The sequence below is a fragment of the Eucyclogobius newberryi genome, unplaced genomic scaffold (assembly GCF_026437365.1).
Source record: "Eucyclogobius newberryi isolate DKJ021-1_F unplaced genomic scaffold, fEucNew1.0.hap1 SCAF_15, whole genome shotgun sequence".
Lineage (NCBI taxonomy): Eukaryota > Metazoa > Chordata > Actinopteri > Gobiiformes > Gobiidae > Eucyclogobius > Eucyclogobius newberryi.
The window spans coordinates 26,726,954-26,751,075 of record NW_027315779.1 but is presented as its reverse complement, the minus strand read 5'-3'; the positions used below and the strand labels follow the sequence as shown (position 1 = coordinate 26,751,075).

The 24,122-nt window shown below is 36.7% G+C and overlaps 1 protein-coding gene across 2 annotated transcripts in view; it reads right to left on the bottom strand.

The window, feature by feature from the left end:
- The window catches only part of LOC140361193 (myotonin-protein kinase), a 40,284-nt gene extending 30,045 nt beyond the window's left edge, over positions 1-10,239 (bottom strand). Inside the window, exon 1 of one of the 2 annotated variants that reach the window (XM_072446912.1) lies at positions 9,457-10,239. In XM_072446912.1, coding sequence (XP_072303013.1) covers positions 9,457-9,616 — 160 coding nt within the window. In that variant the 5' untranslated portion in view covers positions 9,617-10,239. The remainder of the gene's footprint in view (positions 1-9,456) is intronic. The other variant, XM_072446913.1, reaches the window with a different exon arrangement.
- Between the last annotated feature and the right edge of the window lie 13,883 nt (positions 10,240-24,122).

Genomic DNA, 24,122 nt, shown 5'->3' with positions numbered 1-24,122 from the left:
AGAGCAAGCTAGCATATGACTTAGAATAGTGCTGTGAATATAAACAAGCTTAGTCGTGTTGGCTCGAGCAGACAATGACAAGCGCAGAGGACGTGTCAGAGCAGGTCAACCACGAACAGTTAAGACGGTCAACAAACGAGCACAATGCAGAGCGCGCAAAACACTGGACCGGCTAAACAATGCTCCTAACCACTAATTGTATCATAAATCATCTGCAATACAATATGAACAAAAGGAAAAAATAACATCTGCACCTTGAGCATAAATAAAGGTCAGACTTTCAGAGAGAAAAAAAGCAACCAAGCCTTTGAAAAAACTTAAATAATAATGCCCTTCAGAAAGAAAAGAAAAACGTTCAGTGTTGGCTCAGGATCACTCAGATTTACAAGTTATAACGAAACGTTAACAGCAAATATTTCATTATAGTTACTGGTTCTATCAGCACACAGCAGAACTGCCAGAAATCACCTCGACTATGGTTGCAGGAGCAAGTAAATACAAAACAAAACAATTCTAAAATTAGCAAAAATGTTCTCTTTTGGGTTATATAAATTCCAAAGGAAATTTTTGACAGCAATAAAACATAGCAAAAAACATTTGGTTGAAGTCGACACGGAACATTTTTGAGTAGGAAACACTGTAGCTGCTCTGGTGTGTAGTACCAGAGTACACAGAGTACACAGCTGTGTCCTCACACTCTGGCATTAGACAACTTTCTCTTTTGTCATGTTTGTGCTTTCATAACAGCAACAACCAAACATTTTCATATATGATTATAATACCTAACCATATGAACAGGAGTTGTTGCATGTTGGGCCCCAGGGTGCTGCCCTCTAGTGGTGCCCACAGCTCCTAACAAGTGGTTCAACTGGTTCAAGAATGGATCAAATACATGGAACAAAGTCCTAACTGGGAATAAAGACAGACCTTTATTTCACAATCATTACATTATATCTATATTACAGAAAAGTAGAGAGAAATTTCAAAACATAACAAATCAGACATAATGTGTATGTGTTACAGTATCTAGCTTTAAAATTACATTCAAAACCGTCCTCTCAAAAATGAGAAAAGATGGATTAAAATCCCAATACTAAACCTAAGAACACAATCAACAGAACAGTTTGGAGCCATGTGGTCTTCCCTGTGATTCTAGATGGAACTCTACAAAATGAACAGTGACTCCAAATGAATAACGACACTGTCTGGTGATGATATCTCATGACTGCACATGCTGCTGACTCAATGCAGTTCATGAATGCACTCACACAATATCCAAAATATGTGCAGTATTAAGCAATATTTCACATCTATCAAGAAAAGCAGGGGGCCAGACTGTCAAGTGCGTTACTGATGGTGTTGTGAGCCTGGCACTGTCGGTAGGGCTGGTTCCTCTGGATGTTGACTCTGGCTCTGATGCCCTGCCCTGATAGGACGCCCATGTAGGGAGTCAACAGGCCACGGAGCTGTTCGGATTACACAAACACAGAGACGTTTATAGCCGCATGCGGGACTGGGCACAAAGATAGTCGTAGCCAATGTTTTTTACTGACATTCTTTTATCCGAAAGTGGCAGAATGATGGGCCGCACAACTGCTGAAATGTGTTTCTTTGCTTATTCTAGGTTTATTTTTTGCCCGTGGAGCTGTCGTTTCGCACAAATGAACTTTATACGTAGAATGTATACGTTTTTCTTTTGTTGCTCCGGCTGCGCAGAGCTTTACTGGCTCGTTTGCTCATGGTAGGGGGAGATAAAGGACACTTCAACACAAAAACATATATTTAAGGAGAGAAAGTTCGTCAGTTCATCTGTGTGTGATCCCAAAGTCTGTGTCAGTGATGAAAGTGAGCGTAGCTGCTGTGTCCCTGTTGTTTATCGGGTTTTCTACTACTGTTTTTTGTTTTTACTTTCTTTGGTAGATGTCAAATACAAACTAAATATTTGGAAGACGCAGCTATTTTACTTCTGTTTTGAGCTCTTACAGGAGAAAATGTCATCACTATCACCATTTATTGAAAAACTGCTAAATTCAAAATACTGTGATGTCATCCGCATAACTTCGATTGTTGTTTTCCTGTCTTTCTGGGCATCTTTTTCTTTTCTGACATTTACCACTAAATGTTGAATTGTTTTACATACAGGATTAATCTTGCTTGCTTAATGTTTGAAGAGTTGTTTGGAAGACAAGTGGACGATACCAGTGACTTTTCTTTTATTAAATTCAATCCGATACCAAATTACACTCTTATGATACTGATCCGATACCAGTGAGTTTTGTATTAAAATGCATTCAAACTCCTCAACTATAAAGGATTTTACCTTGGCTTTCATTTGTTTCTTTCCACCCCAACTTGAACTAAGCTAAATAAATGTGCAGAAAACTTAAATACGATATAATGATAATAATCTTTTTTTTTAAATCCCCTTCTTTGGATATATCAACATTTTTGCATGAGAACTTTTCAATTATTTTTGATACCTCTGTCAGTATCAATACATCTATATTTGGTATCAATTCGCCCATCACTAACAAAAAGTACTACACTATTTTTACACAATAAAAATCTATGTTTTCTTGATATTTGTGCACCTTACATTTTTTATTTTATTTTGTGCATTTTGTTCTTGAAGGGAGTTTCTAATTATTACATTTCGATCTAATGTAATATTTATTTTATTGTACTTTTAATTATATTTTACTTTGTTATACCTTTAATTCTGCTTCAGTTAGTAATGGCATGTTTTTTTTGCATCAGTGGCTCATGACATTTTAGAACTCTCTATGTATCACGTGCCATCTTTTCATTTTCCAGATCTTAACTAAGCACAGGGATGTGGGCGGGGATAGGGGGTAGGTGAAAACAGGGATTTTCTGAGTAGTTGAGCCTCAGTTGCTGGAATTAGGAATCTGCATCGTAGTTTATCCAACTTGTGGCTCCCTAAGCTATGCCTTACTTTGGGCCCCCTAAAGGCTAGACACGGCCCTGCGCGGGGACAGCACACTGATTGGACGGGCCTCAGGTTTAACAGAAGCTAATGTCTGACACAATATTAATAATCATTCTCTCTTGTACCGTGTAATCCAGTCCGTACAACTCATCATTCGAGGTTATGCGAAATGACATGGAAAGATGAACGTTTTATCTACAACCAATTCAATTCCATAATATTTGAGCTGTTTTAAATTGAAAAACAAAAAAACACACACAAAAAATGTAACTGCGCTGTCGGGTTGTGTATCTTTGTGATTCAAGATTGTTTAAGTGCATATTATTGTACTTCTTCCTTATTGATTGTAGGAAGGGTTTCTTGTCTAAATACAAAGCCAACTCTAATGAACAGGCAGAGTAAAAATATATTAAAAAAATATACAATTATTACTTATTATTACTAAAATAATGAAGAACATATGTTGAGTAATTAATAAACCAATTGTAAAGTGCTTTTCTAGTAATTCAATTTCAAAAATGTATCTTTTCATTTTGCTTTGTGAGTCAAATGAACTATGAGTCACATTATTTAATCATTTTATTTCACACAATTTAGATCTCTTGTCTGTCCTTGTGGAAATATGAACCACACAAACAATAACTCTGTGACGTAACACTGACGAATGATTTGTTTTGAACCCGATGAAGCTTTTTACGATACAAGCTCCAAATCAAACAATGCATTTTTCATAGTCTATTCTACTACGAACACATGACCAAAAAGGGTTTTCAACTTTTCGATCATTCCCGAAAGTGCACTTTGGGTCGTCTTGTTCTCAAAAGTCGAAGTCAACATGAATAAATACATAGAACATTGGACTCATTATTACACGTCGTATTACATCCCTGTGCGATGGAGCAGCTGCTGGGGTCAGAGACCAAAACAAACGCAGAGGACACATTCAGGCCGGATTCACGGGTGTCTTAGATTAGAACTATACTGCTGACAAAAGCACAATCCCAGTACAAACATATAGTTGTCTTTAAACTATGACTTACACAGATTATAAAGAATTAAACTGCAATGTTGACTGTCGAAAAAATTACAACATGACATTTTTTACCCCAACACGTACGGCCTGGAGTCTGACTTTTTTGGAGTACTTGGTCAGCAGCATAATATAGTGCAGTGGGCGGGGATAGGGGGTAGGTGAAAACAGTTGCAGGACGATACAGGATCACTCAAACATGCAGGAATCAATTCAAAATATAACTTTGAGTAAACTAATGACGAGGAGATGGTGTTGTAACAAGAAACTTTGAGTTTCTGAGCGCTCGAGCCTCAAATGTATGACAATACAGAATATACTCAAACGTGCATGAATCAGTCAGGCATTTAGAGTAAACTAATGATGAAGAAATACTGTTATAACAAGAATAAAAGTAGTCAAAAGTTGTAGTTGGAAATCCCGCCCATTGCCGGTCTCTAGTTAGAAGCTCATAAAAGTACATTTAACATTACTTGTCTCATTTAAAGTGGCTGCACCTTGTCATGTGCAGTAAATGTGTTTTGTCCCAGTACAGATATATAGTAAAAGCAGCTCGCTGGGTCAAAACTAATCTGCTGTGTGCTGTCTGCTTGTTAGAGCGTTTTACCTTCTGAAAGTTGCTTCTGGAAGTTGTGATCATTATGAATAATTAAGATGCTGGGGATGTGTTAGAAAAGTGAGTACTTTTTTACTTGTTTTGTACATTTTTAAGATAAGCCAAATCAGGTACAGCGCCTTTAAAGTGCAATTTTTGGTTCATTTTAGAATCAGTCTCCAGGGAGTGAATGTAAGTCAATGAAATGTCCCTACAAAGCATGGTAACCCAACATGAGGCATTCAAAGAGTTACAGTAAAGTTAGAGTGGATGCACATTTACAGTGAGTCAGATGAAGAGTGTAAACGCTGCACTCACAGTCGTGGTGGTCTAAACGGCAGCACCAGTGTTAGCTCGCGTGACATTGCTGCTATTCACAGTCTATTGGATCAGAGAACACAGGGACCTTGCTGGTGATCAGTCCGAATGATATTTCACACTGACCGCACAGAACTCCATTTAGAGCATTAAAGGCACAATAATCCCAGCCGCCGTCACCTGTCCTCTGTCCTCCAGTCGGGTTAGGGTAGTGTCTCTGGAAGGGCCAGAGACCCTGAGGGCCCCACAGAGTGTGGAGGCATTTAAAAAAGACCATAAGACATTTTTATTTAAAAAAGCCTTTTAAAATTCTTATGATTTATCTGTGTGTATCATGAATGTTTTATTGTTTTAACTCTGTGACTTGCTTGTTGTTTTTAGCCTCTGTTATGTAGCACTTTGAGATTCCATTGGAATGTAAAGTGCGTTACAAATAAAATGTATTATTATTATTATTATTTTGATCATGTTTGAGGGGATCGTATGCCGCAGCATCTTTTCAACAACAACAAACTTAGACAGCATCTTTGAGCATTTATTCTACATTTATACAGACAAAAGCAGATTTATGCCTCAAGACAGACTGCAGAGATTGAGCCAACTATTTTAGTCAAGTAACAACAACAAAGCAGTTACGAGCTAGAATATTTGAGAGAATACTTTTTCGTACGGTCTTTGTGGGCGAACTTTATCCTAATCTTATTGTTGCATTTATACAATTTTACTTGTATGGAGCAAAGTAAAAAAACCTTGACCTTTACAGAATGACCACTTAAAAGAGGCAATTTGGAGAAATTACATTTGGACTAAATGATAAATTGGACACATTTTTACTGACTTTGGACCAGGTTTGTTTTGGAGTTTGAGCGTTTTATTTAAATGTAATTGTCTTTTTTTAATGTTTGTCTTTTTTCTCACAGGTCATGTTCTGTGTTCTGTTTTTGAGTACATTTTTTTTCATATTTTAAAAAGTTGATAATAAGATAATAAAATAAAATAGACAATTTGAGAGATACATAAGATAATAAAATAAAATAGACAATATATATATATATATATATATATATATATATATATATATATATATATATATATATATATATATATAATATATATATATATATAAGGAATAAATTCTACATGAGTAATCATTTTTAAAAATACACTCATTTGAATTTGTTTGGCATATGACACATAGTTTTAACCTTACTTCGCTCCGTTAATACCTCTGGCGTCCTCTTTATCCAAACACAGCCCGCGTCAGAGCTCGTTTAAAAACATGCACATCAGTAAGGAATGGAACGTTTCATAGGCCAAGAATAGAAGCATTCCAAAAGCGAACCGGGAATATTTTTAACTACGCTGATTCAAAATAATGATATGTTGTTTGTTCGGTTATGTGCGAGATGCGACGATAAAACATATTCAGTTATAAGTTAAAGGTGAACTGTGTAACTTTCCTCATGAAGTTTTTACTGCTTTGCCCATAATTTTCATTTATTCAATTCCACATGTTATTGTTCTTAAAAACACTTTGAAATACATGTATTCCTACAATGAGCGGGGTCCCCTCTCCACAGATCTGACCTGCAACTTTAGCACCTTCAAGCTATAACTGAATTATGTTAATGCGGATTATCCGTACTTACTTAAAGCTGAGGTTCCCAACTCATTTGTTTGTAAATTAGTCAATGTTTTCCACCAAAAAATATTTTGTAAAAGCAGCACTTTAAGACAAAAATGAGACGATATGGGTGCTGTCTGCATCTAATTTGCGCACTGTATTCACTGTCTCCCAGAAGTACAAGCTGAAAGCAGCTCTCTGATTGGGTGCACTTAGGTGGTCCGCCCCAGTATGCAGGTCTAAAGAGTGTTATTAGAGTTGTCAAAAGTATAGAAAATCTGAATTTAATTGGTGCTAAATCTAGTGAACAAAAAGGCTAAACAGAAATCATAAACTGGACAGAATGTGACATTTTCTGGGGTTTTCAAATTGTTTTTAGAACGCTCTTGAGCTTTTGCAGTACCGTACTAGTATAAGACAAATAAAAAAACTAAAACATATTTTGTGTTGAAAATGACGTAAACACATTTAGAATTGAAAACATGAGCCAGATTCCCTCCTTGCCTCAAACTATGAGGTGTATTTTAGGTGTTTTATGTTTTATATTGCTCCATATTGCCGAAGCCAGTTTGCAAAATGTGTTCACTGCAATAAAATAGCGTTGAACCTTGGATAAACAGCAAAATGCACCAGTGAGCTACGTCCATAGCTTTTAATCATAACTTTGATAACAACTATAGATTTAAAATGATGTTTACCAGTTGTTGAAAAGCAGAACCTTGGAACAAATCATGAAGGTCAGGAGTGTGTTTTATCTTTATCTTAAACAAAGTCACATTATGTAGCCTATTTGCACTATTACATGTATTTACTTCTCCAGAAACGTTCCGCTGTAGGGCATTAATCATCAGTAACAATTTAACTACACTTTTAATAGCCTTGATAAATACTAATACATAATGAACATTACTTTTTTAAGAATGATTAAGGCTTTGTCACTACGTAATTAGTACCATAACTCCTAAAGCCTGAATTATGTTTAATATACTATTTGTTCATCATATTTGTTCATGTTTAATATACAATTTGTTCATCATAAATTAAGTCTTTGTTCATGCTTTACAAAGGCAGTAATAAGTGTGGTTATTATAAAGTGTTACCATATATTGAGTTGCATTTCATTAGTGCCTTTAGCAAATATTAGCAATTTGTGAAAGACAATTTTATCTGTTGAAAAAAAATGTGTTCAGTACAATCCAACCTTTTGTTTGGGTGAATTAAGATCGTTTTTTGTTATAAGTTATATGTGTCAAACAGCATTCTATTCAGTTGTGGAAGTCCATTTTCTTAAGTATTCTCAAGTAAAAGTGTCACATTAAAAATCTATTAAAGTATTAAAGTACACCTTTAAAAATATACACACAGACTATTAAAGCAACAACTATTAAAGCCTCAAAGTGCGATCTTTATGATGAATTGTCCTGATTATTGGTCATCAGAATTAGTTTCCTGGTCATTTATAAAGCCTAATTTTGTTTGCTCAAAGTCAGGGCAAGAAACTCAAACGTCACCATAAATGTGGTAAAAAAATGAAACATTTTGGCATTTCAGCAGGTCTGAAAGCAAGAAAATTGCTTTTACTTTTCAGTCCAGTTCAGAAATGTCGTGCAGTAGAAAGTACAGACACCTGCTCTCAAATGTAGTGAAGTAAAAGTATTCACAGTAAAATGCATTTAAGTAAAGTACGGATACTTGCAAATGTTACTTTCCACCACTGATTCTACTTTATAACTTGATCTTTAACTGGGTCATGACAGTCAGGTTAATGAATATTGAATCAAGCAAAGCGTCATCAGAAGCACTGTGGCATACAGTATCAGGAACATTGAGTTGACAGATTATGCATTTAAATGATCATTCAGAGAACTAAAACAAAAATACACAGGCCTAACTATTTGCTTTAACCCTCAAATATCAACTAATAATATGAGTTACTTCATATAAAGGTATCATTGACTGTATAAGAAAACATGTGTGAAGTTAGATATAATGTTGTTGTTTTTAGATTATTTTTTGACATACATACTTTTTTTTTATCATTTCTGTGCAACTCTTTAAAAGATTTTTGAAAGAAACGTCCAAACTAAAAATCCACAAATAATTATTAGTCATGGATTGGCCTCACACATCTTTTGAATTAATCTTGCGGCTGTCTATCCAACAACAATCAGTCTTTGTGACAATGTGAAGAAGTTAATGTGAAAGGAATATTTCACGTTTGTTTATTTATGCTGACAGAGAAAAATGTTGAACTTCGAGCCAATTTTTGTTTTATGTGAATAAATCAAATAAGACAGATACTAGGAACCGTAAACCAATCAGAATAGTTACAATCTGACAGTTAAACAGTGAATTGTGCCATAGAAAATATAAATATGGATTCTAGAATGAACATAACATCATCAATATAAGAGTTTGTATGCAAAAACTGATTTCTCTGTCTTGAATGTTTGTCACAAAGCTCTACACATTATTATAAAAGTACAGCAGGTATATTTAACAAAAGTGGTATTTAGATTTTATTTTCTATGCAAAGTAGAACAAAAATTGTAAAATAATGTGACGTCATAACTTAATGTTGTCATTTTAAGAAACAGTAGCGCAACCATCTAATCTAACGTGACAGAATGGTAAAATTGTGGACACAAACAAACATCATTTTTGTACAAAGAAAATATAACTATTTGTCAGAAAATGTATATTATGAGTAAAATGTTATGACATTAAAAGAAAACCCAACAAAATAATTGCCACCATTCGATTTCAGACATGGCAAAATATGCAATTTTAACACACAAATTAACAAAAGCTATATTTTTTGCATTAAGAACTGCAAATGCAATGACTAAGTATTATTTGTTCTACCTCCCATCAAAAGGTACAGGTTTGGTAGAATGACTTTCATACTGTCCAGCACGAGTACATTCAATGACACTCACCCCATTGCAGAAATCTGGACACATACGTCTCCCTGGCGAATGGCGACGTACAAAACTCCTGGTAGACCCCTACGAGCAGATCCAACAGTGTCTGCAGTCCCACCGGCCCCGTGTTCTGGGGCCCCTCCGCCGAGTCCAGCTGTCCTTGGCCCTTAGACATCCTTCAGTCCCTTTTACACCTCCAACATGCACCTTCTGTGAATCATGGCGTCGATCAGTCAGTCAACCTTACAGCACCATCCCAGCAGCTTTATGTCCCCCACTTCCGTCACCCCTTCACCAGACACATCCTCTTTTGCTCTTCCTATGTGTTCACGCTCTTCCTCTTGATGATTTTGCCAAAACGTTAGCGCTCGCCAGTCCTTCTGCTTTGGAACCAGTCAAGCGTGTCTACTCTGACCACCATTATTTGTCCTACTGGCTCTTCGTGTCTTCTCAAACTCTTAACTCTTGTTTAAACGTTAATTCACAATTCATAAACATCCAAAATGGTTCATAAAGTCTCTACCTGTTGCTGTATATTTGCTTGCATAATGTCTCGCTTCCTCTTCAGAACAGGAACAAGTGACCTGAACAGCTGCAAGTACTTTGAAGGGCACAAATCTCTTGTTTTGTCAACTGCCTGCAGCCCGTTTGACCGTAGCCTGTCACCCCGCTCTTCCCAGTGTCATGTTTTCCGCTGGTGGTGTGGTGTCTCCGCTAGTCCATTCGTGCGTTCAGTTTGCTCTGTGCTCCTGCAGGGTCAGCTGGTGTGTGTCTACTGCTGTTTCTGCCTCTCACTCCTCCCCAAAGTTGCTTTTTCTTTTTTTTCTTGGAGAACTTGTGGAGTGAACGGCCTCCTTCTATCGGTGTTATTATAAATAAAGCACCACTGACACAGAGCACTGCCCTATAACGCTTTGTACTCCCTTTGCAACAGTTGAACCTTTTTAAATGCAAGACTTAACTCCAGACTACATAAGCAGAGGTGAAAGAATGATCTTGGCTACAGCAGGGTGTTTACTTAATGTCAACGAGATTAAACTTTAAAATTAAAGCCGCGGTAGTGGTGATGATGGTTCTCGCCACCTGTGCGACCGTGTTTTGATCGCGATTGCCCCGACACTGCATTCACTTAGACATTATTCTTTAGACTTTATTCTTTATTCTTTTTACTTTAGATTTTGTTCTTTATTATTTAGATTTTATTCTTGAGACTTTATTCTTTAGACTTTACACCGTACCCCCCCCCCTCCTCCCTGTATCTTCGTCACCTAGCAATAGAGATGCTAATGCTGATGCTATCGCTAATGCTAAGATCGCGGCACGAGAGGAAATGTTCCATCAAAATAAAAGAGAAAGAGGAAGTGAAGGCATTAATTGCGCCCCTGCTGGCCAATTGTGAAAATACACAATATCTGTAATGCACTTTTTTTCATGGCGTCTCGAGGAGAATATAATCCATGAGTTTCAAACAAAGAAGACAATGTTGAGTTTTTCACACAATGGGTAGGGGGCGCTATAGAGTCAATTTGTTACATGGGAATTTATTTCCACTCAGATCATAAAAACGCATTAGTGAGTGAAATATGAGCTCCGTAGATCAATTCCAATAGACGTGACTTGTCCTTGAAAAAACAGGAAATTAAGCCTTTTTTTAGGGCGTGTTAATATCATTTTCTTGGGGGAATATTTATTAGATTTTAAGTCTTTATATGCAAAAAGTGTTATTTTGAGCTCGATTGGACGAAAAACCTAGGACAAGTACGATTATGAAAAAAAAAAGTCATACGTGGCAGCGCCACTTTAATTCAACATGGCCGACTTCCTGTTTATCATAGAGCGATGCTGCCAGGTGTGTTTTACTCGTCAAAGGTCAGAGGTCAAAGGTAGCTCTATCACTGTTCCAAGTTACGTGTGCCGAGACCAAAGATGAAGCGTTTCAAGTTTTTTCTTTTTTGAACTAGTCGGCACTGTTGCAACGGGCGTTCTCGCAACCTCCATTTTATTCTAGTTCTGGCCGAGCCGATCGCGTCTTTGTCCCATGTGGGACATTCATCAATGTTTAGGGGTCAAAAATGCCCGAGTTGTGGCAAAATGACCATGAATAATAATAAGAATAAGAAACCAGGCAAGAACAAAGACTCGTCGCATTCCATTACATGGAATGGCTCGAGCCAATAAACTGATTTTATCTTTACCAAAGTTCCTGGCTTTATATAATTAAACTTAAACGTAACTTTAAATTTCTTAAACACAGAAACACTATTCCTGGTATTTTTTGAAAGTATAGTATAGTATAGTATAGTATAGTATAGTATAGTATAGTAACATTTATAGTAACATTACCATGATAATACTCACGAAGTTAAAGTATTACTATACCTTTAAGCGGAAGAAGATGGATGGATGGACTTGAACTAACCCAAGAGTAAATAGCAAATAACAATAGTGTTGTCTCAATACTAAAATGTCAAACTCGATTCTTTATACCAATTTTGATACAAAGATAATGTATCAAAATCATAACATAATCTGTGTTGATACTTGTACTAAAATAAATGATTTTTTAAAATGATGATTCATGTGACATTATGTAAGAGGTTTCTGTCAAAAACAAGATATGGTTATCACTTCAGTACATGTCCTGTTTTGTTCTGAAATATACCCAAATACATGTGTTACGCCCGGATAGCAACCTCAGCGGCATTGACGAGGACAGAGCAGAGCTGAGACGGTTTAGATGATGCAGATCCACATGCATTTATTTTACAGTGATTTACAAACAAGAAACTGGTTTAAAATACAGCAACATGTTCACACAGCAGCAAGACACGAGCAACTGCCGCCAGGCGCCTTTTATAGGCCACTGGGTTAACTGGACCCTCCTACTCCGAGGACCAGGTAAGTTTCAATCTTCCTAAAACCGCACAGATAAAAGCTAACTGTAGAAAAACAGTGTCACTATACATACTTCAATTAAATACAAAAATATATTCTTTATTTAATTTACTGTGCACAATTTCAATCTCAACATATATTCTAAAACAGTCAATTCCCTAAAACACCCCTCCTATTTTCCCCCAATGTTCTGCCCCGGAACCTACTTAAGGTGCTCCGTCTCCCTGGGGACTCTTGTCTGGCGCACCTAAAATGGCTGACACATCAGGTAAGGTATAATTTAATTTTGATTAACCAACAGTTACATTCTCTTTTCTGTTGCAGGTCAACTTACACCACAACCTTCTCAATAAATCCTTTTAAACATCTACTTGTTTCCTTGTACTCTTCCTAAGCCTATGTAATGGTACATACAGCTACATTACAACATGCCAGGATAATGGTTTGTCACCTTCAACTTGTTTCATGCAACAAATGAATTATAACTACCATCGCAGTGACTTTTAGCAGTGTATGGCAAATAAGGGTCAAAACATAAGGGTCAAAACACAGTCCAACAACAAGTATAAAGATCTACAACTCTATCTGACATCTGAAAAAATAGAAAAACAAGTAAACTGAAGAAAATCAGATAAACACTTATGTTTTTGTGTTTAGGAAATGATTTGTTGTGCCACAGTTGAAGAGTCGAGGTGGGGTCTGGATTTTAATTAAATTTGATTACATTGAGTAATAATTCATTAAAGATGTTTTTAGAGTTAGACTAGAGCTGACGACATGTGAAGCCATTTGCGTATTAATGCTTATTTGATAACAGTTTCTAATGAACAGATCTCTATTTGTATCATACCAAACAGAGGTCTGTTTGTTCATAAGAAAGTATGATATAATTAAATTACTACTTCCTATTATTGTCAACTTCTTATTTTCAACTCTTCTTCACAAACGCCACTTGACTGGTGTAAAAATGATGATGAATATTTACCACAGGTTCTATCGCACCAAACGGAGTAATAATATGAAAAATATTAAAAGTTAAAAAGATAGTAAAATTTCTATGAATTTACTCAAACTCTGACAAAAATAAAATTATCAGAAGCTATTTACCATCAGTCAGTGCGATAAAACCAGTGACCAATAAATATTATAAAAAACAATGTGAAAATGTATATATTATCAAGACTATTTTTTTAGATTCTTAAAATTTTTGGGAATTTTGATATTTTCCATATTACTGTTACATTGCCTTTTTATGTACGCAATATATGTTGGATGTGCAGTTTGTGTGGTCCACTGGGCTCAGGGCGAGAATGTACAGGAAATACAGGTTGCCAAAATGAAACGTGTTGATGACGGCTCAAAATGCTGACGTGTGGTAAACAGAGAGACGAGGCTCGTTTCACATGTTCAACAAGCTCTGTCAACATTATACGTTATTTGGTACAAGAAACCTGTTTAAGGCTCATTTACGCTTATGTTTTTGTTCATAAACAGCTCGGTTTGTTCAAAGCGTGGTCACCATAGCTCATTTTATATTTCCAACCGTTTCAAGGCTGTGTTCTTGTAAATAACCACCAGAGATAGTTCACCAAAATGGAAGAAAAACAAACATGGAGGCACCTATGGCAGGATTTAGATCACATATGTTTTAACGGAGGCAAGAAAACAGGGTGGGAGAAAAACACATTTGTTTTGCAGTTTTTTCGAGTCACATTTTAAAATGATGAATCTCCACTGTTGCATTGTGTTCACTACTGCCCCCAGTGGTCAGCTCATGTACAGCTCCGTTGTGACAAATCCATAAGCTGTGAGCATAAAAACCACATGCGGACAAAATGACGGACAGACAGAAAGTGCAATGCCCGATTACTTAAAGGAGACAAATATAAGACTTTGATAATTATTTATTTTTTGTTAGTACATTTGGTGGGATAGAATCTGTAAATATTTATCATAGATTAATAGTCAAGTGGAAAAATAGTGTAAAAATAGAGCTGAGTTCTAAAACGGACCTGTATCTATGTCATCAACACAGACAAGTCTATTCACAATTTACAAAAAAGGAAGGCATTTTTCTGGCAGTTTAAAAAGATGTTTTTGGCTCTTGTTTACAGTACATTATGGTTGCTATATGTAACAGCAATGTAATTAGTGACTTCCCCGTGATGAAAAGCACATAAGATGTTCCTTTATTGTCCACACATGGGGAAATTACATTGTTGCAACGCAGGTAGATACAGAGGAAAAGGACAGATAACTAATAAAAACACTCTTAATAGAAGAACTCTTATAAACAAAACTCTTATAAACAAAAACTCCTATAGAAAGAACCTCTCATTTCTTAATAAGGAATGGAGGGGAAAAATAAAGATAAAATAAAAACAGCTAGCGTAAGACAAAATAATACTCATAATAATGGTAAAATAAACACTCTATTTACATCAGTTATATGCACACGAATGTGACATTATTCCGTGTGAGTACGACAGTAATTGCACATGAATATGACAGTATTGCACATGGTTAAGTCAGTATTGCAAGTGTTCAGGGCTAACAGTGTTTGTTGTAGAGTCTGACAGCAGCAGGAAGGAAAGACCTGTGAAACTTCTCCTTCACACATCGAGGGTGGATCAGTCTCTCACTGAAGCTGCTCTCCAGAGTGGACAGAGTGTCCTGCAGGGGGCGACACTCATGGTCCAGCATAGATGTGGGTTTAGCCAGGACCCTTCTGTCCCCCACCTCCTGCACTGAGTCCAGAGCACAGCCCAGGACGGAGCTGGACTTCTTGATGACTCTGTCCAGCCTCTTCCTCTCCCTCTCTGTGATGCTGCTGCTCCAGCAGGCCACACCGTACAGGAGCTGATGCCACCACAGAGTCGTAGAAGGTCTTCAGGAGTGGCCCTGTCACTCCAAAAGACCTGAGTCTCCTCAGGAGGTAGAACATGAACGCAAACAAATCCAGAACTCCTGAGGACAACATGAACTGTGACTGTAACATGTTCTTGCCTCCAGTGAATAAACACGTGTTTTGTCTTTATTTCACTTTCGTTGTAAATGAAAGCAAAGGAAAGGCAGCTGTCACCGCTCACCTCGTATCCTCATTTGTTCAAGTTCAATTGTTCATGGAAAAATGAGTTGCCTTCTCCCCAGGGCTGCACCAGTTAAATGAGATTATTTAGTCAAGTATGTTAATAGTATTTTAATAAGTATATTGTACAGACAGTGGCATTCAAATTAAAAAGAAAAGCATTCTTATTTTCATCAATAAATGATAAACCCTTCATTCACAATGTTTCAAACTTTATTTGGTTAAAAGTGCATTTTAAAAAATCTCCATTTTCTTTAGATCAACAGGCATCCAAGGAAACGCCCACTGACATACCTCTGTGGGGGAAGATATCCTTTAACTTCAATGTAGAAGAGCTGCTCTTTCACCCACTGTTCTGCAACTACAAAAGTAAGCGCCAACTTTAGGAGTTATAGTGTACCAAATGCAAAAATTAAGAACACAATGGTCGAAAGGACCACATTTTTATAGGCTACTTGCTGAAGACAATTTTATTCGTAGAGCACAATTCATGCACAAGGCAATTCAAAGTGCTTCACAAAACAGGAAGAAATTTATCAAAACCACAAAAAAGATAGTCATAAATAAAAGGAGTACTGCTTGGTTCTAGTCAGGACCCGAGCAGCAGCGTTCTGGATGAACTGCAGCTGTTTTACAGCTCGTTTGGAGAGACCAGTGAGCGGCCGTTACAGTAGTCTAATCTACTGGAGACAAACGCATGGATAAGTCTCACTAAATCTGGTTTAGACACAATACTTTTGATTTTGGCAATGTTTTTTAGACGGTAAAAAGCTGCTGATGTTATTGATTTGACGTGGCTGTTAAAGTTCAAGTTTGAGTCCATTATTACCCTAGAACTTGGTTTGTAGGTTTTAGAGCGAGACTCTGGAGGTGACCGCTAACACTTTCTCTTTGTTTCTGTCGCCAAAGACCATGATTTCAGTCTTGTCTGAGTTCAGCTGGAGAAAGTTGTTTTGCATCCACACACTGATCTGTTGGATGCAGTGACAGAGGGAATCCACTGGTCCATATTCACCGCCCACAGGTCAGGGGCATGTGGTCTGAGACACAGTTACCCATTTCAACAAAGTACTAAGATAATTATTCTCATCTCAAAACATTTTATTTTATGTATTATTTACATATCGTCACACAGACCAGATCTTTTTGACTTCAGATGCCAGAATATTCTCAAACATTCCTCATTTATGGAGTCATTGAGTTTGTGCCACGATCACATGACATTTGCACCATCCAAATCATGTGAGATCATTTCCCTTTGCAGGCCAATGCTTCCTAGACTGTTTTTTTTATTTCCTGCAAACCTCAAACTGCCCAATGTGTGATGACCTAATTACTCATCAGACTTCGTATGGTGCACATCTGTTCCACACCTCAGTGCTCCTGACCACTTATGCAACCTCCACGTCATGTTACGCCCGCTGCACATCAAACAACACAAGCTTTTTAGACTTTTCAAATTATCTAATTTCAGAATCAACCCAGATATTACGCCACAACAGCTTGACCTCCTTCTTTTGTTCAAACCATTCCAAAGCATTCGTATCTTTTAAAACCTTTGGCTGCATATACTGAACGACTGTATGTTTTTGTGTCTATCATGGATACCATTCGTTTCATCAGATTTACAATTTTAAATACTATCAAATTTCTAAGTTTCTTTTTAAAATTTCAGTTGCTGAATTTTGCAGTAAACATGTTCACTGTGTTTTTATCAGTTCAGAAATTTAGAATGAAAAATTAGCGTAGTAATAAATGCGTAGATTTTCCAGTCTTAATTCAGAGTGTAAAATTCCCCGTCAATTTAAGTAGGGCAGTACTCATTGATCCAAGTGAGTGAATCTTGGCGTCTTCAATCTTTGGTGTGAATATCTTGACTGTAAATTTGACACTCTTAATTTAGAGTGTTGAATTTGAGAGCTTAAAAATCTAAGCATTGAATTCTAAGTAGAACTAGAACTGTCAGAGTGTCAGAGAACAATCCCAAAAGAGTTTCTTTTTCTTCAGATTTGTTTTTTATTTTCTGTCTTTTTATTATTTCTTAATTGAACTTATACAGTATAATCACATAAAAATATACCAAATTGTCTAGTTTCGATGTCAGCAAATGTTGCAAGGCTGGTATTCCAGACAGCAGGGGGCGACGACTCACACATGAAACACCCCGAAAATACCTATTTAACCATCACAGGGACTTACAAAGATACATAATAGGGTAAAATGTTATTTAGATCTCCTTGTAAAAATGTAGATTTTTGTATTTTGACTTTTAAACAGAGAAAAACAAGTTTTGCAGCTGAATAATAATAAAAACAATTCAATGACAATTTACAAGACAAGACGCCTTTCTTGATTGTTCCACTAGGAGGAGGCAAGCGCCAGATAGAAGTATATAGGAAACCTACACACACGGATCAGTATCTGCTCTTTGGCTCTTATCACCCACTACACCATAAGCTGTGAGTGATCAGAACTTTACAACACAGAGCACAAGAGGTGCCCACTAACTCAGAGGGCAAGAGGAAAGAGGAAAACACATCCGGAATTCTCTCTCTGCCTGTGTTAAGAGCCCGGCTTGGGCTCTTAACAGAGTGAAGAGAACCAAAAGACATTACAAAAGGGACAAAAGGGAAACAGAACATACAAGGAAGGGTGTTTCTCATCTCAATGTCTTAGGACTGTCGGAAAAACTGCAAAGATTTTTTAGACAACATGAAATGCCTTTTTATTTTAAACCAGGCAACACTTTAAGACAAAAACTGGTTCACCCTAAGAACAAGATGCAGACACAAAAACAGAGCAATGTAGTTTGTAAAGAGCGGTACCTAGGAAAGACTAAACAGCCACTTCACAAGAGGCTTTATCAGCACAGAAGACACTGCAGTTCAGGACCACAGAGCGCTGTGCATCTTCATCTTAAAGCCACAAACCACTCTATCGAAGACAGTGAGGTGAAGGTTCTAAGCAGGAGAAAAGATGGCATGAAAGAGGCAATCTTTGTCCTTAAACAAACATGGTGGTTTAAGATTCAACCTTCCTGTTTTATATAATAGTGTCTTGAAACCCTGGAGCGGGAGAAGCCTCCGAGTACCTGATTAGCATTCTGGTGCTAATCAGGTACTCAGGGAGGAGGGAGCGAAAGTCAGTTTACAATAGGAGGTATATAGCCCATTACAGGGCTGTTGGGGAAAAAAGAGGGTATTTTTCAACTGAAACCAAATACTCCCTTTAACAGGAGGTCACGCCCGGAGGGCAGGACTTACTCAGAGTAGGATAAAAATCGGTGTTCCCAAACTCGATTCGCAGATTGAGAATGACTCTTGGATGGGAGTCAAATGTCCAGATGACTACAACTGAATCTTTTTCTACAATGGAACACTCCTGTACAAATGAGGGATTACACTGACACAATTCAATCATGTTTTATCAAGGTTCAAATTCAGAGTTAAAGAAATTGATGGAATTTGTGACGTGATGATTTTCTGAACCGTTTTGTAAATCTGGTAAATCTTTTGCACACTTTCCAAAACTCCTCACTTAAGTCACAAACCAGTTCAAATAGTAAGAAGAATCTAACGTGTTACAACACTTTTTATCATTGGATCTCGAAACAATGTCTGAAAGTGTCTGGACCTAAACCTGGTTCAAACTTGATTTTCACCACAGAAGTCTTGCATTGTGTCTGTTCCACTGTGTGTTCAGTTGTGTGTTCTGTGTCTTTGCTCAATGTTCCTGGCTAAGAGGGTGCAGTTTTTAGGTGGACAGACTGTAGCACATGCAAATAGAGTTTCAGTTTGTAAATGGATTTAAGGCTGTGTCACTCTGAGCTGTGTTTGCTCCTTGAGTGGCAACTTTTGTCATTTGTGCTGGAAGACATTATGACAGTATGGTATAAAAGTACCACCTGTTCAATTCAAATTAAAGGTGCTTTTATTGCTCATAAACAGGCATTCTTACTATAAACTAGGTCGACTCTCCACAGATCTGACCTGTAACTTGACCTGGTGCTGCACCTGCTTGTCTGCATGGAGATACATGGAGTTTGAGGCCACATTGACTGTGGAACATTCAAACTATCCAGAAACATTTATATTTCCCAGGCTCATTTGATCATATCGCGGCTCTAAACAGGCTAATCTATTAGCCTGTTTTTTATTTGATTGATATAATAAGCTTTATTCAAACAGCTGGGAGACTCACCAGGGTCAAAGTGGGCTGCAGCACACATCATAAATTACTCGCTTGTTGTTGTTTTTCCTAACAGTCCACACAGATAATTATTAACATGAACATGAAGTGCAACAGTTATAGCCATTTTTGTAACTATCGTGTTTTGTAGGCTCTGAAATCAAGACGTTTTTCTGTACACACAACATTTTAAGCCATCAAAACACAAAATATTCCCATATTTCCATATTGTGTAATCATGTGTTACTTTATAGACTAAAACCGTATTTGAACGCAGTACTTTTCTATGTATTTCACTGTTTCCAATGTCAAAAGTTGACAGCGGTGTGCTCCACGGGATCAGTGCAGCGTTTAGGGTTTAGGGTTATATCGCCCCCTATTGGTAACATCCAGAACACGCCCATACTCATTAATGTGGTTGTAGTTATACAAATCAGTTGCTTACATGGCTTTTCTCCCAATAGTATTGCAGCTATAACCCAGCCAAACACAAAATAATCTCGTTCAGATTATCACAAGACATGTTTACTGTCTAATCTTGTTGATTAGAGTCCCTCACTCCTCCAATCCGCTTTGGCGCTGCTGCTGCTGCTGCTGCTGCTGCTGCTGCTGCTGTTTCGTAATCTCACTTGGCATCGGCAAATCCAATGTCCAATGGCAAACTGTGGAGACTTTTTTAAAGGGAAAGCCTGTAGATGATGAAGTAATCTGCCAAAATGTGATGAAAATATGCAATAGGCAAGGTGTGAGGCGGCCTCACCTTTTAATCTCAGCTGCGCACTGCAAAAGGAAATGGTAGAGAAAAATGATTCGAAATAAATCAAATGAAAGAAAAAAAAGAAACGTGTTGAGTTGATCTAAATGTCCTATATTTTTCCATATTTTTTTTGCCCAATTCTAAAGAAAAAAAATGATTATTGGAAGTAAATCTACCTGAAATATTCACTTTTAATCAACTTGAATGATGTATTTATTTAATGATGATGAGTTTATAAATGATGCCACCAGGCCAAGTTACAGGTCAGATCTGTGGAAAAGCGACCCACTCACAGTAAGAACGTTCCTTTGTAAAGGCAATAAAACCCTTATAATTGAATAAATGCAACATAGATGAGTTTAATGCATGGATGTATGGTTTAATGTCATATTGTGGAAGATTCCAGGCAAAGTCATAATCTTAAAGTCCATATTTCATTCTTTTAATGTCATTTTGCTAGTTTCAATTTTAATTTGTTCCATGGCAAATATGACCAGTGGATGCTAAAGTAATCTGCAAAAATGTGAGTGGGGCGGTTTGAATAAAATAAAATACCTTAATTTTGTTGTAGTACTTTTTGTGGCCAGTATCATTATTTTGTCTTTAATTTCATTTGCAAACGTACTCAAAATTACTTACTATAACTATTTTCCAATCAATATTTTAAAATTAGAAAAAATCGAAATATTTTAACTATGTAGATCTACATTTGATTTAGATTTAAATTCTACTCAAATAAAGGACTTTCTGGTTTTGCAGTGTGCTTAGTCTCACTCTCTCACATGTTACGTCAAGGCCAGGGATGGTTAATTCAATGTGACGCTAAGCCTGTGTGTGTGTGTGTGTGTGTGCGTGCGTGCATGCGTGTGTGTGTGTCTGTGTCTGTGTCTGTGTGTGTGTGTGCGTGTGTGTGTGCGTGCGTGCGTGTGTCTGTGTCTGTGTGTGTGTGTGTGCGTGTGTGTGTGTGCATGCGTGTGTGTGTGTGTGTGTGTGTGTGTGCGTGCGTGCGTGTGTGTGTGTGTGTGTGTGTGTGTGCGTGCGTGTGTGTGTGTGTGTGTGCGGTTGTCGTGTGCGGTTGTCGTGTGCGTCACTGTGGGAAAATGAAGAGCGAGGGGGAGGAGCCTGGCAGAGTAGCAGAAGTTGCATTGTCACAGAACGAGACATTTGGATTTGTCTGGAGGATATTTAGTGCAAAGATGAGCTGTATTCCGGCGTCTCACAGGTAATTTCAAAATGTATGTATTTCACTTTTATCATATGTTGTGAGTTTGGAATGAATGATTATCATGTTGTTAGGTATTAGGGCAGAGTTTAACCGAGAGCCAGTAGGATTGGTGAATTTTTAAACTTTTAAACTCAACTTTGAACCTCAATGTCACGCGTGTTGTCAGTGATTTGTCAGACTGCAACTGAATTGTTTGTTTTTTTAACACACTTTAGTGCTACAGATATAACATATTGTATTTCATATTTTACACAATTTTACAGGGATGGATTTTTTATGACACTACTAGGTCAAACATTTCTGTATAATATTAATAACATATTGCATTGTAATAATGATAATGCTGAGTACATATGCGGAGAATTGTTGGAAAAGCTACAACCTTTAAAATGAAAAATAAAAACTACACTTCAATTAGTAAAGCATGAACAAAGCCTTAAATCATAATGAACAATTCTACTACTTCTGAACTACTTAAAGGTTAGGGAAAGAAATAGCAAAGTATTTACTAAGCCGTCATTCTTACCATACTATTTGTTCATTGTGAATTAAGTCTTTGTCAATGCTTTGTTAATGCTTTATTAAAAAGTTATCCACCCTGAAGGGCAATACAACAAAAAGCTCTTGGTAACACTTTAAAATAAGGTTCCTTAGTAAACTATTTATACAACGTTATTAAGCAATAGTTAAGCTGCTTATTAAACTGTTTGCAATATCCAAGCGGTAAATACTAGAGTCAATGTGATAAAAGAGCTTATAAACATAACTAGTGCTTATTAATGCATAATAGAATACTGAGGAACCTTTTTCTTAAGTATTAGAGTTTTTAATTGCTTTTTTTATCCAGGGATGGATAATAGTTCTTACATTAGTTCTAAAAATTCGATCTAATTTAACCTAACTTAGCCCAAGAAAGAACACAGCATTGATAGCACAATTCAAGTTCACACTCAAACGCAGAATTGTTAGTTTATACTTGATCTATTTTTATCTATTTAAGTTTAAATGGCCTTTGTAATGTATTGTGTACCACTGATTAAAACGATTAAATTAAATGTAAACACACACCAAAAAATAAACTGAGTCTTTTAGATTTTTTTCTTTTTATAGTTTTTCTTTTTTTTTTTTTTACATTTTCAGGTAAAATACAAATTTACCACCAAATTGATGAACAAGGACAGGATTGTGATGCGTTAAGGGGCATCCCAAATCCTGAGGGTAATTCTATCCACCCTGGAATAGTAAATGGGATTACACAGCGGTCTAACCTTTACAAGCTGTCCACTTTCCACAACACATTCTCCTAAAAGTGGTCCATGTTATCACATTAAGGAAGAATACAACACTATACATGGTCAGGTTAATATCACTGTCATTCATATTATTTATTTGATCGTTTTTAGTTTTTACAGCAATAAAGTAAAATGCTCTTTGTGATGTTGCAAAATTACTGATTAAAGAGGACATATTGTGCTTTTGTCTGTACTGTTATAGTTTGGATATTTTAAAATGCAACATTGATTCAAAACAATGTAATAAAAGAAACAAATCCATATAGTGCAACATTTTTATTTAAAATGTTTTTTCTTTGCCATTTTTTGGTCACAATTTAACCCTTGATGCCTGAATTATTTTCATAATGTATAACAAATATTTGAAAGGTGATTTAGACTTAAACTGGACCACAAAACAAGGTTGTATTGAAATGTTTCCAATAGAATTTTAAAATAAATGTAGTGTTTGTGTCATATCTGTGACACCAGGCCACAACAGAACAGTTGAATACAACAGAAAAGTACCATGAAGTTGCAATGAATTTTTTGAACTCTTGATTTTATTGATGCTACATGTTTATCTTAAGTGTTCAGACTGAACCAAGTCAGATAAAAAACAGAACTGGATTTGGCTCAAGGCAGAACTAAACCAGGTCCAGGTCAAAACCATTCTAAAGCATCTATAGCTCTGCAGCTACGGCCATTTTTTTTAGGATCCTAATAAGCTGATTTCTAATAAGAGACACCGAGCAAGAAAGACAATAAATATTTGGGAAAAGTGGGAATTGAAAGCGCCTTGAATGCATAAATACATGTATATAGAATAAAGATAGAATAAAGATTCCAACATGCAGGAATCACTGTAAATACACTTTTGTGTGGGTAAATGCAAGTACAATTTTTTTTTTTTAATTTATTATCACGATTATCACGCTGCAAAACCAGAATCCCCTAAACTGCACAAGTTATTCCCTCGCTCGCACGGACCCTTTGGTATTCACATGCATTCATTTTGCACATGCGCAGCTTTAAAACCGCCGTTTTCAAACGCATACGTGAAACTGGAGCGGACCACCCGAGCACAGCCAATCAGAGCACTGCTTTTAGCCCTTTAGCCCTATACTCTTTAGTGGTAAACACACAATTTGCAAAAAAGATAACTTAAAAAATGAATAAAAAGGCGGGCACAGCTTTAAGTCAAGGTTATTGTCAAACGTTATAGGGGAACAACTAAGACCTTTCCCCAAAGCAAAC